Genomic DNA, 17444 nt, shown 5'->3' on the forward strand with positions numbered 1-17444 from the left:
TTGAGTAAAAGATTTATTATTAGTGCAGTCAACACCATGGAACAGCACATATATAACACAACTAGCAACCTGCAGAGACACTAGTGCAAAGGGTAGGGAAGCCTTAACTGAGCTTCCTGGCTCCATCTTAGGGTGACAACAGGAGGGTATGGGCCTGGGTAAGGCAGGCAGGGGCAGAGGGGAGTGGAAGAAATGTAGTAACCAGACTAAGTATAGCAGCGTTTTCAAATTCCTGAGCACAATGTCCTGGAGCTGGAACATATGACTGTTCCTCACCCCCTTCAAGCTGTATTCCCTCCTCCCCACAGTTCCAGTGGAGCCATGACCCAGCTACCCAGACCTACCACAAGCTGGCCTGGAAAAAGCTCCAAAAAGAGAAGCTTTATGGCCTCTCTCTCCAGCCCCACTTCCACCTGCATATCACGATAATCATACCCACTATTCCTCCCCTTCTCTTACTCTGCTAGTCACCCCAGGGATTAAGGAATGCCCTGGGCATCCCGAAATGCAGCTGAAGTCCTAAGGGGATACGGGTGAGACAGCACAGCCTGTACTCAGACATAATTTCTATCCCATCTTGCCTGATGAAGCTTAGAACCCAGCTATATATATATCTCCAAGGAAACCGGGTTTTGGGGGGAGTGGCGGGCAGGATTTCTTCAAAATTAATACTCGAAGTCCAGAGTTTTACAGTGAGACCCTAGATGGGCTAGGAGCAAAGTTCTCCAGAGGGCACAGCCATTGATGCGGGACTGTCACATCCATCACTGGAATAGAGGAAGCTCCTCATCTCAGATGGGCTATGGAGGACTGGGGCAGACTTCAGTTCAGCCAAGGGCTCCCTTAGCCTTTCCTATATTAAAGCCAAAGGTTGTGCTGAAAAGGAAAAACATAAGACAGACCCCATCCCCGTCCCACCCTACCCAAAGATCCCCACAATAGGAACAGCAAAAGAAAAGTTTTAAGTTTTGTAAATTTTTTTTTCTTTTTCCTTTCTTAAAAAAAAAAAAGTAAATAAATTAAATTGCCAACAATGTGGCTGGGCTGGAAAAGTGGGGTAGCCATAATCAGGCCATTCTTAAAAAAGAAAAACTGTGAGGGAGGGAGTGAAATATAAACAAACAATGGCCAAAGAAAATTATCAAAATAACTAGTTACAATCACAGGGCTGAGAGAGAGGAGTCTATGGAACTATTATGGCCTGTGCCAGAGGCAGTGCCTACCCAATTTCAGCAAAAGCCAGAGAGCTGCTTCCTGCTGAGCATATTCACCCCAATGGACTAACCCCTCACCCCAACACTGTCATTCCCTAATCGTGAGAAAGTGTAGGAAAGAAGAGCTCATCTGGAAATTTTCGGCATCCCCACCTGCACACCTGCAGACCCGGCGGGAGCCCACACCTTTAAGGTGGGCTGAACAGGGTATTGCTTGGCACAGAGGTCCAGTCTTCCCCTAAGGGCCACCAGCGATGGCCTACTGGCCTCATTATTTCTAGGGTTTTGTTCCATCCTTACCATTTCTTTAGGATGTCTGCTCCCCAGAGCTGCCCCCTAAATGCTGTTTAGAGAGTCAAAGGCCTGCCTGCTCTGGATTCCCTGGTTTTGGAGGAGGGGAACAGTTAGAGATGCCTCACTCCATCCTGATCCTCTAGAGAAAATGAGTATCTTTGTGCTTTCTGAAAACATCTGGAACCAGGACCCTAGGCAGGAAAACAGAAATAGAGGTGGGGACTTTCCCAACCAGATGGAAAATATACAGACATTTTAGGGGAAGAAATTAGGCAAATGGAGGGAATCTGGGTTTCCCACCTGAAAGCCTGAGCAGAGTGCCCTGGGGCCCTCTTCAGTGGCAGAAGAGCAGGGAGATGTGTGGCTCTAGCGTTAGCCACGGAATTAAGGAAAGTGGGGAGGACTCAGGGCCCCGCTGCTGGAGTGACAGGATTTTCTGATTTTCATCTCTTCCAGATAGCCCGTCGAGATCTCCTATATCTCTTCCACGCCATGCGCAAATATCATGACAAGCCCTGGCTCCTGCACCATGTCATCACCCATGTGCTGGTTCTCACAGGCCATCACGACAACAGCCTGCTTGCCAGGGATGCGCTTGGCCACGTAGTTCTCATAGTAACGCCGGTTCATCTGTCTTGTCTCTAGTGTGGCCAGACCCTGGGGCCAGCTACGCTCATGGGCATTTTCGATCAGCTCGTTGACAATAGACGCAGGACAGCCACTCTCCACCAGGGAGCGCTTGATTACAGCCTGGAGTACAGCATCTGGGGTGGAGATCATCCCTCCCCAGCGGGTCACTCGTGCCGGCTGCAGGGAGTTCACCCACCTGTGTGGAGGGAGTTGGAGGTGGTCAGTCCAGCTCGTCCCCTTTCTCTGCATTGGCTTTTCTCCTAATAGGAACGACTGCCTGCTCTGCACTCAACCTAACTCGATTCCTCCTTCTTTCCTTCCATCATTAGTTCAGAAACTCCAGATCTTTCCCTAGTTGGTCCCATCCGAGTGTCACCACATGTTACTCACCAGATTAAACTCCACGAGAGTAGGGTTCCTGTTATTTTTCTTAAAAATCCCAATACTTAGCACATGGTGCCTGGCATGTAGTAAGTGCTCAACAAATGTGTACTGAATGAAGCAATTATTCCTCTATACTGTGTCCCTCGCAGCACTATTTGCACTATACAGACTGACTCACAGTTTAGTCTATGAACTATGCAGAACTCCAGAACTGAAAGGGATCTTAGACTTCGCTTGTTTACTTCACTTGTTTTCGCTGTATTTTAGATCACTTTCCTGGATTTGTACTCTCTTCTTCTCTGAACTGTAAGCTCCCTGAAGTCAGGGACAATATCTTCTCTTTTTGGTCTTCCTAGCACTCCCACAGCCTTTAATACAGGGCTTTGTACATGTGGGTACCCATCTAACTCTTAGGTAAGCTTTCCCTTCCAACCACCCAAAAGAATATGAGATCCTCTGCTAGGGTTGAAGGTTATCGCCTCCTCCTCTGGCCCTGTTCTTCATCCCAACACCTGAGAAGCAGTGGCCCCAGCCCAGGCCTCTTCTTACCCTCCCCCCAGGGCTCAGTGCCAGGACGTGGGATGAATGACTCCACGTCCTGAGTGACACTCACTCTAGGATCTCGTTGTACTCAATCGTCTCCTCCAGGCTCTGAAGGTTGGGGTTGACACTGCGAATTGCACGCATGTACGCCTTGAGAAGCTGGATGTCTCGTTTCTGTGGGCGGGGGGGGGAGGAGAACAAGGGATAATGGCTAAGACAGACAGTAGATGAGAGACAAAAGTTTGTCTGAGAATGAGGGAAATGGAGAGATCTGAGGAACAACCAGAGTGGAAGCTTCATGAAGACAGGGATACGACTGTATCATTCCCAGCTGTATCCCCAGTGCTTAGCATAGTGCCTTCAAGGGAAGGCATTTGATAAATGTTAAGTAAATGAATGCCACTGATGGGATGAAGGGAAGCAAGAAGAGCTCCAGCCTGATTCACTGCTATGCACAGGCAGAGTATCCACTGACCAGGCTCTCAAGCGCACGCACAGATCTGCCGCTCACGTCCACGCCTGCCACCCACAGGCCACGGGCGCGAGGTTATCTGCATGTGAAAGACGTGTGCTGCCCTGTGTTCTCTGCGCCCTACCTGCTCTGCCAGCTGGTGTTTGTGTTCTGCTGAGGTCTTTTCCAGCTCTGCAATTCGTGTCTGCTGCTGCTGTACCACTGAGCGCAGGTGCTTAATGCAGTTGTGGTTTGGCAGCTCATCTTTGGGCATCTCCAGGCTGCCACCCAGGGTGGGAAAAGAACAGGATAGGAGCATTAATGGGACATGTGAGCAAAGGCAGATAACTGCTGAGAGGGCTTTTTCCTACCTGAAATGACTAACATTCATTCATTTCCAACATTCAGGCGCCCTCTTGCTTATTGCCTTCATTTCCTTCTCCCCAGCTCTCCCTCGTCCCTTTGCTGTCTACTTCCTCTGGGCCTCTTTCCCTGTCTAAGACAGTGTTTCATCTCCCACGTGGCTCTCCTCTCCTCCTACAGATTCTGCCTGTGCACTCATTCCTTCTGAGAATCCCTAGATTCACAGCCCTAGCTATCAGTATTTAATCAAATATTTCACACCCCAAAGAAAGAAAAAATAGGACAACAAGGAATATGAGAAGCCTGGATATTAGAGCAGTCAATCTGACAAAGAGAAAAGTAGTACTGGATGAAAGGGAGGAATAAAGTATATCAGTCTTTAGTGGTATCACAGAGATTGCTGAATTGCTGTCTCCCTTCTTTCATTAAAGCAAGAGCAAAAAGATCGTAGCTCGGAAAGCAGCACGGGTGAGATCTTGGAGCAGGGAGCCAGGGGGGCCAGGAACACTCCTTGCCTGCAGGGGACCTCTTCAGCTAGCGAGCAGGGGATCCAGAGACAGGGGTATAAACGGGAAGGCCCTTATCTGTGTGGGCGGAAGAAGGGCAGGAATCTTACCCACAGCCCTGTTCACAGGTCACAGGCCGTTTTGGGTTGTGCTCACAGTCACTGAGGTGAGACATGAGGTTGTCAAGCCGGACAATAGCACTGCAGCCAAACACAGCGTTGTCGCAGGCGATCTGCAGCTTTGACAACATGTTCCGCATGATCCGAGGTACTGGGCGCAGGTGGGCGACCGTCACAACACTCCGGTCCACCGGACACGTCTGCTGCTGAGAGAACCACTGGGTGATGCAGGCGTTGCAGAAAGCATGCTCGCAGTGAGGCGCCTAGACGGGAGAGCAGCGCAAAAGGGGCACAAGAGAATTAGCAGGAGCTAAGAGCCTGGGTACGATTAACTCCGCAAAGCCAATCAAGCCTCTGCGCAGCTTCTAGGACCAGAGGTCCCTGGGGTCACAGCAAAATATAGATCTACTATGGGCAAGGCATTGTGGCGGACAGGCTTCAGATATGTTTCCTGTGCCCAATAGTCCAAATGGATTGTGACATAAGACAAACAAGTAAAAAGTTATATAACAGTAAGAGATATAAATAATATTCCAGGACAATGAGAGAGAGGACATAAGGTAGTCAATTTTTTTTTTTTTTTTTTTTTTTTTTTTTGCGGTACGCGGGCCTCTCACTGCCGTGGCCTCTCGCGTTGCGGAGCACAGGCTCCGGACACGCAGGCTCAGCAGCCATGGCTCACGGGCCCAGCCACTCCGCGACATGTGGGATCTTCCCAGACCGGGGCACGAACCCGTGTCCCCTGCATTGGCAGGCGGACTCTCAACCAGTGCGCCACCAGGGAGGCCCAGTAGTCAACATTAATTGCCAACTGGATTACATACTCAATAATTGCCAAAGAAATCCAGAGGAGGGTGAGATCTTTCCAGTCTAGGTCAATCAGGGCAGGTATTTATGGACAGGACAGAATCTGATATGGGTCTTGAGGGATAAGTAGAGAGGAGGCAGGGGCAGAGATTTACTGGCAAAAGTTCAAAAAAAATTTTTTTTTGGCCACACCAAGTGGCTTGCGGGATATCAGTTTCCCGACCAGGGATTGAACGTGAGCCACAGCAGTGAAAGTGCTGATTCCTTAACCACTAGACCACCAGGGAACTCCCCCAAGTTCTTATTTTATGAGGCCCAACCTGAGGCGTTGCCCTGAGTCCCAATGACCAGGGCTACCCTCCAAAACAGGACTAGATTTTTGTAGAATCACATTCTTTTCAGTTTCACAAAGATCATATTTCAGCCTACTTCCTCGATAATGCAAAGAGAGAGGACTCTCTGGCCTCTGTGGAGATACAATCTGGCCTCCAGCATGGGACAAACACAGTAGGCACTCACTAGATGTTGATGCATGGATGAATGACTCGAGCACTTATTATGTCCCAAACATTTTGCTACATGCTTAAGATAAAAAAAAACAGACAGTTTCTGCCTTCAAGATGCTCACAGACACCAAAGACTGTAACACAGAAAGGCTTCATAAGGAAAGAAGTCATTCTCAATATCATTAATCCAACTGTCAGTACATTTTTATTTTTCACTTAAAGACATATTTGATTCTTTTCAAAATCTTACAGGCCCTCTCTCCAAAAAAAAAATCCTGTTTGTCTACTTTTCCCCGTCTGTACTGCCGATAATCCAGTTCAAACGATCATCTCTCATCTATATTATTATGTCTTCTAACTGGTTTTCCTACTTCTACCTTGCCTCTTTATAATCCATCCTACATTCAGCAGCTGTGATTGTTTAAAAAGGCAAACTAGATCATGCTTAAAATTTTACAATGGTTTCCGATTACACTTAAAATAAATCCAAACTCCTGCTCAGGACTTATAAAATTGTTTGATCTGGCCCTGTGCCTCTGGCCTCTCCTCACCTCACATCATGCTCCCAGCACTGACTTCAGCCATTCTGGCTTTCTCTCTGTTCCCTGTCCACACCCTGCTCATTCCTGTCTCTTGCTTTTGCTGCTCCCCTTTGCCAGAATGGCCCCTTATCATTCAGATCTCAGCTCAACTGAACCTCTTTGGTGACCTTCCTATCTAAACCTGCCACCTCTGCAGAAGTATATAGAATGCAGTACCTTTTGTGTAAGAAAGGTAGGCAAATATACATATACATTCATACTTGCTTGTATCTGCCCACACACACACTGGAAGGATACCAAATAAACTAGTAAAAATGGTTATCTATGGGGGGATTAGGTGGACTGGGACAAAGATGGATGCAAGACTGTTCACCATATCTCTTTTTTTTTTTTCACCATATATCTTTTTATACTGTTTTGACTTCTGAACCATATGAATTTATTATCTATTCAAAAAATAAATAAATATGATGTAGGGAAATCAGCATCCCTAGCAGAGGCTTTCTACCCTTGGAAATGTGTCTGGAACCTGGCCTGCTCCTCAGAAGGTAAAGCCTGAGTCCGGGCGGGAGGGGGGAGGTTCTGCCTTAGTCACCAACTGCCACTGACTTCTCCACATGTGACTCACCTCAAATGATAGTGCTAGAAAACAGACAAGGCCCTGCCAGGGTGGGGAGGGAACTGACATACCCCATGACCTCTTGACACCACCAGGAGAGCTTGCTCCACACCCAGCCAATCTGCTTCTAATGGTCCAGGGCTAGCTGCCACTGGAATGCAGTCTGATTTTCATTCAGCTCAGGCATCTGTTCTCCTTTGGGTAGTTGAAAACTGGAGAGTAAGAATAAACTCCAAGAATCAAGGGGAGCCCCAGGGAGTGGTATTAGCAGTGAGTGGGGGAAGGGTCATGCGACCTCACTAACTGGTGTCCTGGTTTGGAAAATGGGATTATCTCCAGCTAGCCAGGAGCGGCAGAGGATTAATTGGTATTTACAGAGTATAGGCAATAAGGACCGTGCAGAATGGTGTCCCATGAATACAACGGTTAAGAATTCATCTCACTCATTATACTTGCCTGGTAATCATGAGCTTCTCCTCATACCTGCCCCAGGAAGATACAATTATCTCTGGTCTGGCAAAGCCGGTAGAGAAATGACCTAGTGAAGGTGGCAGCTTTCATATCAAAATGCAGAGTACATGGCTGCATCAAAAATTTTTTTTTTTTCAGTAAATCCCAGGAAGAAACTAGGTCAGTTCACACAGTTCCCCACCTGCGATTTGTTAAACAGTACGCAGGCCCGCAGGAAGACCGGCTGATTACCTGAAACACTGTATCATGAAAATGGAGAGAGAACTTATTAGAAGAGTCCAGGAGTTCAGTCATGGGTAGGAAGATGGAACCTAGTCAGAGCCCCTGAAGAGAAAAAGAAGCTACCAAACTACTGTCAAGAGGACAGAAACAGTTGACCATTTTACAGCACACAAGTCTCACAGTGACCTCTGAAGAAAATCTGAACCACTGTACTTCTATGGTGTCCACCTCTCGACAGACTCTGGAAGGCCCTATTCCTCTCGTAGCGGCCACTGCTCCTTTGCACCAAACCTCTATTCTGTGTGTGTCAGGAGTGCGGGGAGTGGGGGAAGGGGGACCTGAACACAGTGGCCCCATTTCCTATGAATATATATTTTTTAAATTTCCAAATGTTCCAATTATGTTTTTCTTTTCATATATATAAATTCATTTATTTATCTATTTTTGGCTGCGTTGGGTCTTCGTTGCTGTGCACAGGCTTTCTCTAGTTGCAGAGAGCAGGGGCTACTCTTGGTTGTGTGCATGGGCTTCTCATTGCGGTGGCTTCTCTTGTTGTGGAGCACAGGCTCTAGGCACGTGGGCTTCAGTAGTTGCAGCATGTGGGCTCAGTAGTTGTGGCTTGCGGGCTGTAGAACGCAGGCTCAGTAGTTGTGGCGCACAGGCTTAGATGCTCTGCAGCATGTGGGATCTTGCCAGACCAGGGATCAAACCCGTGTCCCCTGCATTGGCAGGCGGATTCTTAACCACTGCACCACCAGGGAAGTCCCTGAATATTTTGTACTAGCTCCACTGCCATCTACTGCCCCACCAAACCTGCCATCAGACCGACTCACCTGGACTGGCTCCTCCAAGACTCCACTGCAAATAGGACAGATAAGGTCTTCGTCAACGTCCCCCTGGAAACGGGTTACATCATACCCCATGTCTCATCACTGAAACCCAGGTCCTGGAATGAACAACAGAGGAAAAAAGAGGCCAGTTCAGAAGATTACAGGTATGTGCCAACTTGATCTCATTGCCAAGATTCGTTCATTTGTCGGATAAATATTTGCTGAGAGCTTACTATGTGACAGTCATTTGGGTGGGGGGGGAGCTGACTCAAGAAATTTAATTCTAATGAGAAAACATTTTATATAAATATACACTTAAAATATGAAGTGATAGGCTTCCCTGGTGGCGCAGTGGTTGAGAGTCTGCCTGCCGATGCAGGTGACGCGGGTTCGTGCCCCGGTCCGGGAGGATCCCACATGCCGCGGAGGGGCTGGGCCTGTGGACCATGGCCGCTGGGCCTGTGCGTCCGGAGCCTGTGCTCCGCAACGGGAGAGGCCACGGCAGTGAGAGGCCCGCGTACCGGAAAAAAAAAAAAAAAAAAAAAGAAGTGATAAATGCTTTTAGGGTGAGCACAGGGCACTATGAGGCCAAGAGATGTGGATACCTGACCCAGGCCGAAAGGAGAGGGAGGCTGAGAAGTTTTCCAGGACACCAGTGGGACGAGCAAGAAGTTAGCTAGGTTGTGTGTGGGGGGCGGGGGGAGCCAGGGCAGGGTGGGGCATTAGGGTTTTAGGCACATGAAAGAGCATATTAAGAGCCCAGAAGGGAACTTCCCTGGTGGTCCAGTGCTTAGGAATCCGCCTTTCAATGCAGGGAACGCAGGTTCGATCCCTGGTCCGGGAACTAAGATCCCATGTGCCCTGGGGCAACTAACCCCGTGCCGCAACTACTGAGCCCACGTGCCACAACTAGAGAGCCCACATGCTCTGAAGCCCACGCGCCACAACTAGAGAGAAGCCTGCATGCCGCAAGGAGGGGCCTGCGTGCCACAACTAAAGAGTCCATGTGCTGCAACTAAGACTCGACGTAGCCAAAAATAAATAAATTAATTAAAATAAATATTTTTAAAAAAAAGGTAAGAGGGGATATGATGAGTTCAGGCAACTGTAAGTGGTTCAGAAAAAGTTCGATCTGAGGGGTGCAAGAGAGGGAGTGTCAAAATACAAGGCTGGAAAGGCAAGTAAGGGCCAGGCCATGAGAAGTCTTATGTAAGGAGTTTGGACTTTACCCTGAAGGCTATGGGGAGCCACTGAAACACTTAAAAGGAATGATGTGATAAAAGTTCTTTTTTAGAATCACTCTGTAAACAGGGGTGAGATTAGAGACAGGAAGAACATCTAGGCAGGAGAGAAGTAGTGAGAGTCTGAATTTAGGTGGTGGTGATGGGAGGGAAGTTCAGGAGAACAAAGACTCAAAGAGCAGCGAGGCTGCCATGCCCCTTCTTTGGGCTCCTAAGGGTCAAACCCAAACAAGACATCACTGAACAGTAAGTGAAATTCCCCTGTGGACATCCAGCCAGTGGGCTAATTGGAGCAAGGATGGGTACCTGATATAAGGGCAGACAATCTGCAGACCAGCCATCAGCTGTGATGTCCTGAAAAAAATGAGCTGAGTCAATCATGTAGTTCTCAGGAATTCAGAATCAGGCTGTTCAATTTAAAAGGGTGGGGAGTGAGGGATTTCCCTGGTGGTCCAGTGCCACGGCCCAGGTTTGATCCTTGGTCAGGGAACCAAGATCCCACAAGCTTCGTGGCATGCCAAAAATTAAAAATAAATAAATAAAATTTAAAAATAAATAAATAAATAAAAGGGTGGGGAATGGGATGGATGCAGAGAGGCCTTGATAGGTCAAGTGCAAGCTAAAGTACAGCACTGGACTGAGTCAAGACTGACTGGATTTAGATGCCCGGTTCTACTACTCATTAGCTGTGTGACCTTGGGCAGGCTTACGTATACTTCCTAAGCCTGCATGGCTTTTTTCTTTTTTTTTGCAGTACGTGGGCCTCTCACTGTTGTGGCCTCTCCTGTTGTGGAGCACAGGCTCCAGACGTGCAGGCTCAGCGGCCATGGCTCACGGGCCCAGCCGCTCCGCAGCATGTGGGATCCTCCTGGACCGGGGCACGAACCCGTGTCCCCTGCATTGGCAGGCGGACTCTCAACCACTGCGCCACCAGGGAAGCCCTGCACGGCTTTTTAAACAGATAACATTGGTATAAGTAACAACAGAAGTGACTCTCACAGAGTTGCCCTCAAAGAAACAATACATATACAACATTTAGCACAATGCCTGCTGGCACATACTAGGCACTCAATACACAAGAGTAACCATTATTTAGGTATACATTTTTTTTTTTTTTTTTTTGTCCAAGCCACACGGCATCTTTGTTCCCCAGCCAGGAATCCAACCCGTGCCACCTGCAGTGGAAGTGCGGAGTCCTAACCACTGGACTGCCAGGGAATTCCCTATTTATGTACATATCTAATTTCTACTACTTGATTAAAAATTCCTTAAGAGTAGGAACTCAAGTGCTACATCCAATTTAGCACCAAGCACAGTTCTTTACAAAACAGTAAAATGTTTGGTGTGATTAAATGTTGCTTTAACTGGAAGTTTCCCAGCAGAGTACAGTGGACATGTATTTTGCCTACCTAACATCCCATTTTCTGTAAACAGCATCACAATTTTCCTTCAGGAATCAGAACCTGTTTCCTAGTGGACATGTGACCCAACCTAGGACAGTGAGAGAGATGCCTGGGACTTCTACTGGAACTCTCATGGTGTTTGCATAGCGGTAGGATGTACAATTCAGAGTGGTCAGTGGCCATCTCTGCCATTAATGAGGACAGCCTACTTACAGAATGACGCCATAATTGGGAATTCCCTGGTGGTCCAGTGGTTAGGGCTCTGCACTTCCACTGCAGGGGGCATGGGTTCAATCTCTGGTCGGGGAACTAAAATCCCACATGTCACACAGCATGGCCAAAAAAAAAAAAAATGATGCCATAATGAAGAAAGCAGAGCTGAGAAATCAAATTCAGGTGAAATCATTTGAGGGCCTGGATTCAGCCATGCCTGACGCCACAATCATTTTCTGAACATAAGTTACATGAGTCAGTAAATTCCCTATTATGTTTAGGCTGGTTTGAGCTGGGTTTTTATCTCTTTAAACTGACAAAAATCCTGATTAATGTAGGCTAATGGAGACAAGAAATCACAAGGCTCACTTTGGAACCACTTATTTTTCTTTACCCATTTTGTATAGGAACAACGATACCCAATGACACTGCTACAATTACACTGACCTCTATCACCACCACTTCTCTGTATTCTTGTTCCTCCATCTCTAGGGCCTAAGTTCAGGGCCTTGGGCTTACTAACAATCCCCCTGAAACTGTCACTCTAAACCACCTTGGTCTGGCTATCTTCCTCTAAAATAGGGATATCCATCTATTTGTCTCTCCTCAGACCTTTGACCTTCTGTTCCTATGCCAACATTCCCTTGAATAATCCATCAACAGTAATGGATTAGAGTGAGTACATGAAGGGTAATATTAAAGACATCATAAAGTGAAATGTGAAACCCAGAACTAAGGCCCCTTGTGATTCTCCTTGTTGCAACTCACTGAACTGAACAATGAGGACAGTGGTAAGACAGCCAAGAGCAGTCCAGTGTCACTGTCCTGTGGACCTCCACTATTGAGAGCTGTAGTGCAGACCATGGCGTTGTTCACTTTAGGAATTCTACTCCCTTTCTCTTTCATCCACATGGCTCCAGGAGAAGCTGCCTCACTAGTACTGTGAGACTTTAACCTAGGCAGCAGCTGACTGGGACAAGGGTGAGCATGCAACCCAAGCAGGGCCAATGGATCCTATCTTTGAGAATTTGAGCTTGATACCAAGAAAGATGAGTTGGTCTTTCTTTGCCTGTCATGTGGACTGAGGAAGACAAATCTACAGAAGGAAAGAAAAGACTGAAACAGACACAGTGAGAAAGGCCTGGATGAGAGCTGGAAAGTCCTGAGGCTTCAGAGTGACTGGTTTGTTCCCAAGACCCAGTTGCCTTCCTATCTTTGGCTTCTGCAAGACACCTCTTTTTTTTGTTTGTTTTTTCTCGGTACGCGGGCCTCTCATTGTTGTGGCCTCTCCCATTGCGGAGCAGGCTCCGGACGCGCACGCTCAGTGGCCATGGCTCACGGGGCCAGCCGCACCGCGGCATGTGGGATCTTCGCGGACTGGGGCACGAACCTGTGTCCCCTGCATTGGCAGGCGGACTCTCATCCACTGCGCCACCAGGGAAGCCCTGTGTATCCTCTTTTTGCTTAAGCTTTGAGTTGGGCTTCTGTACCTTTTAAAATTTTATTTATTTATTTATTTGGCTGCACCGGGTCTTAGTTGTGGCAAGCGGGATCTTCGTTGCCGTGTGCAGTATCTTTAGTTGCGGCATGCAGGATCTTTTAGTTGCAGCGTGTGGACTCTTAGTTGCGGCATGCGGGATCTAGTTCCTTGACCGGGGATCGAACCCAGGCCCCCTGTATTGGGAGCACGGAGCCTTAACCACTGGACCAGGGGGGAAGTCCCTGCACTTCTGTATCTTACAGCCAAAAGAATCCTGGCTCAAACAACAACAAAGAGACAGCATACAGCATTAGAAGTTTGGAGAGGGATAGTTTAAATTAGGACTAATGAAGGCGCTAGGACACTAGGATTAGAATTAATCTGAAAGCTATGGGAGCACCTGAAGGATTTTTGTTGACATAAATTTACAGGGTTTAATTTTTTATCTTGACAATTTCAGACTTACAAAGATCCCATATATCCTTCATACAGACTCCCTAAATGTTAACATTTAACCACATTTATTTTATCATTGCTATATATATACACTGATAGATGGATAAAAATTTTCTGAACTGCTTAAGAGTAAACTGTAGACTTGATGCTTTTAACCCTAAATAACTTTACTGTGTACTGTATTTCCTAAAAAGAATATTATTTTATATATTGATAGTAAGATTATGAAAATCAGGAAATTAACATTGATGTAATACTATATTTACAAACCTTTTTTCCAATTTTTCCAACTGTCCCAATAATCTCCTTTAGCAAAAGAACATTCAAGATTATGCTGAATTATGTTATGCACTGAATTGTCAAGCTTCTTTAATCGTTTAACTGAAAAAGTTACTAAATCTTTTTTGTCTTTCATAAATTTGACATTTTTAAGAATACACACCAGGTATATGAGAATGTCTCTCAATTTGGATTTGTCTGATGTTTCCTCATGATTAAATTCAGGTTTCATTTTGGACAAAAATAGCAAGGAAGTGGCATCGTGTTCTCAATGCATCATATCAGGAGCACATAATGTTGATTTGTACTGTTCCTGGTGATACTAACTCTGACCCTTTGGTTAAGTGCTGTCTGTCAGGTTTCTCTACTCTAAGAGTTATTATTTTTTCCTTTGTAATTAGTATAAATGTTGTAGGGGAGATTCTTTAAGTGTGTGTACACCTGAAGGATTTTTAAGAAATTGACATGATCAGCTTTCTGTTTTAGGCTGGCAGATTCTGGTAACTGTACAGAAAATATAGGGGGTAGGGAAGATTAGAGAAAGTGAGACCTTTGTAGGAGTTTATTTAAAATTCAGATTAAGAAAAAGTATAAAGGCTCAAACCAAGACATTTCAGAGAAGGAATCAGGAATCAAGCAGTCCAGTGGTTGGGACTCTGCGCTTCTACTGCGGGGGGGCCCGGGTTCGATCCCTGGTTGGGGAACTAGGATCCCACAAGCTGGGTAGCGTGGCCAAAAAAAAATAACATAAACAAATAAAAATTTAAAAAGAAGGAATCTGAATCTATATTAGTTCAGGAAGTAATAAAAAGATGACTCTTTTGTTTCTGCCTTGGCTAAGTAGTGGTGAATTCTTATTTACCAATATAAGAATTAAAAAAAAAAAAAGATCTGGATGGGGTAAAAAAACAATGATCCTAGTTTTAGACATGTACAGTTTGAGATTCCAAGTAGAAATCATGAAGGTAGTAGCTGATGGGTTTTCAGAGGCCACACAGGGAAAGTATACAGAATGAAAACAGAAAATAAGGGTTGGTCTGAAGACTATAGAACCCTGGGGAGCACTGACTCTTTGCTTATTTTTTTAGTTTTTCTTTTTTCACAAGTATATATGACTATATTTTCATTTTAAAAAAATACAGCCTCTCGGGACTTCCCTGGTGGCGCAGTGGTTAAGAATCCGCCTGCCAATGCAGGGAACACGCGTTCGAGCCCTGGTCTAGGAAGATACCACATGCTGCGGAGCAACTAAGCCCGTGCGCCACAACTACTAAGCCTGGGCTCTAGAGCCCGCGAGTCACAACTGCTGAAGCCCGCACACCTAGAGCCCGTGCTCTGCAACAAGAGAAGCCACCGCAATGAGAAGCCCGCACACCACAACCAAGAGTAGCCCCCGCTCACCACAACTAGAGAAAGCCCACGAGCAGCAACGAAAACCCAAGGCAGCCAAAAATAAATAAATAAATCTATATTTAAAAAAAAAAAAGAATATAGCCTCTCTTCCCACCTTCCTCTCCCCATCCATTGACTGGTGAACATTCATTCTTTCAACTGCCCTTCTTTGCTATACAGATTCTTCTTTCGGCTGTGCTGCACTACATGGGGGATCTTAGTTCCCCAGGGATCGAACCCACGCCCCCTGCAGTGGAAGCACGGAGTCTTAACCACTGGACCTCCAGGGAAGTTGCACAGATTCACGTATGAGTAAGACAGATAAGGTTCTTTCTCTCATGTAGTTTATATTCTAGTGGTAAGAATTTCCAATCCACCAGTCTAAGCCTTGATTACAACGTATTCTGCCATTATCCTCTCATGACTGAAGTTTGCCTGACTGCCAAGTGTTCCCCTGAAACAAATCACGTTGCAGTTAACACCCCTTGTAACAAGATTTTTTGGAGCACAAGAACAAATCTCTCTCCTAGGACAGATTCCACTGAGAGGTGGAACTGCGGCACTGAATGGTGTGCCTGCTATTTGCTTTCCTAGACACTTCCATAGGATACTCTGGAAAGGCCTTTTCAATTTACACCACCAACAACAGTGCATGAAAATACTTTATCAGTGACATTTTAAAAGGGGGACAAAAAGGAGCCTGCAAAAGAAGACTGAGAAAGATTGGCCAGAGATAAGAGAAAATCCTGGAGAGAAGATGGTCACAAAAGTTAAGGGAGTTGGGGGTGTAGGGAGCGGGGAGGGAAAGGGGAATGCTTGTTTCATGAGTAGAGTTTCAGCTTTGCAAGATGAAAAAGTTCCAGAGATCTGTTTCACAACAATGTGAATATACTTAACGTTACTGAACTATATACTCTCAAAAATGGTTAAGGTGGTAAATTTTATGTTATGTGTTTCCCCCCCCCACACACACACAAAAGCTAAGGAAGTAGAATGCTTAGAGGGAAAAGAAGTGTCAAAAACTGCAAACACAAGTCAAATTAAAAAAAGCAAAAACTGCCAGGATGTGGGACTGTGGACACCACAGCAGAAGGCGGTTCCATGGAGTTGGGTGGCACTGTGGCGAGCAGTTTCAGTGAGGCACTGGGAGTGGAAGACAGACTGCAGTGGCTCACAGTGAACAGGTGAGACAGAGAGATGGGGACTGAAGACAACCCTGTCGAAAGCTTGATTTCCAAGGAAGGAAAAGAGAGAGAACCAGCTAGAGGAGCACTGGAGGCTGAGGAAGTGGGTTGTGTAGGGGTGTTTTTCCTTATGATGAGAAAGGCTTGAGGATGTTTATGAACTGAGAGGAAAGCACTAGTGAAGAAGGAAAAGTAAAGATGGGAGAGAATCTGGTCACTGGGGAAAAGGTAGGAAGGAGTTCTGGAATTATGTTAAACAGGAAGAGGGACACACTTAAAGCAGGAAAAAAGAAAAGATGGTACCAAAAGAGGCCCAGATAGTTTTTCAAAAATCACACCCGTAAACTTTTAAAATTCAGATAATCACTTATTCATTTAAGTGAACAGTGAAGGTATAGTTATGCTTAATTATGGTGATGTAAGCCCATCTGATGGAATAGCATATCTATTTTTATTTATTTATTTATTTATTTATTTTTGCGGTACGCGGGCCTCTCACTGCTGCGGCCTCTCCCGTTGCGGAGCACAGGCTCCGGACGCGCAGGCTCAGCGGCCATGGCTCACGCGCCCAGCCGCTCCGCGGCATGTGGGATCCTCCTGGACCGGGGCACGAACCCGTCTCCCCTGCATCGGCAGGCGGACTCTCAACCACTGCGCCACCAGGGAAGCCCAGCATATCTATTTTTAAATGATGCTTATGAGGAATATACAGTAACATGATACAATAATAGATGAAAAAAGTAGTACACAAATTTGAATACAGATCTGTTTAAAAACGTATATATTGGGCTTCCCTGGTGGCGCAGTGGTTGAGAGTCCGCCTGCCGATGCAGGGGAGACGGGTTCGTGCCCCGGTCCGGGAAGATCCCACATGCCGCGGAGCGGCTGGGCGCGTGAGCCATGGCCGCTGAGCCTGCGCGTCCGGAGCCTGTGCTCCGCAGCGGGAGAGGCCGCAGCAGTGAGAGGCCCATGTACCGCAAAAACAAAACAAAACAAAAACGTATATATTTATAAATAATCCATGTACAAAGAGACCAGAAAGAATTATCAAAATAACAATTGTTTTATTTAGGTGTAGGACTAAGAATAATGTTTTTCTTCTATTTTTAACTATCAAACATTTTATTGAGCATACATTTTTTTGTCATAATTCAGCTTTAAACAGTCTTCCACAAATATGGAAAAAAATTTTTTTCAATTTAGAAATTACTTAAGAGTAAAAAGTATAGGAATGTTTTTACTTTTGAAGTTCAGGAATAAAAGGTGACAGAATTTGATCTCACCCAGAAGTTTTC

At 46.1% G+C, this 17444-nt stretch overlaps 1 protein-coding gene across 3 annotated transcripts in view; it reads right to left on the reverse strand.

Moving 5' to 3' along the window:
• RNF41 (ring finger protein 41) overlaps positions 1 to 17444 on the reverse strand; it is a 26091-nt gene continuing 8647 nt past the window's right edge. For 2 of the 3 annotated variants that reach the window (XM_067696978.1, XM_067696976.1), the window contains exons 3-7: positions 8505 to 8617; positions 4496 to 4767; positions 3662 to 3797; positions 3136 to 3239; positions 1 to 2334 (exon numbers count right to left, since the gene is read on the reverse strand). In XM_067696978.1, coding sequence (XP_067553079.1) covers positions 1983 to 2334; positions 3136 to 3239; positions 3662 to 3797; positions 4496 to 4767; positions 8505 to 8594 — 954 coding nt within the window. In that variant the 5' untranslated portion in view covers positions 8595 to 8617 and the 3' untranslated portion in view covers positions 1 to 1982. Of the gene's footprint in view, positions 2335 to 3135; positions 3240 to 3661; positions 3798 to 4495; positions 4768 to 8504; positions 8618 to 10048; positions 10097 to 17444 lie in introns of all 3 variants that reach the window. The other variant, XM_067696977.1, reaches the window with a different exon arrangement.

Source organism: Pseudorca crassidens, chromosome 11, assembly GCF_039906515.1.
Source record: "Pseudorca crassidens isolate mPseCra1 chromosome 11, mPseCra1.hap1, whole genome shotgun sequence".
NCBI lineage: Eukaryota > Metazoa > Chordata > Mammalia > Artiodactyla > Delphinidae > Pseudorca > Pseudorca crassidens.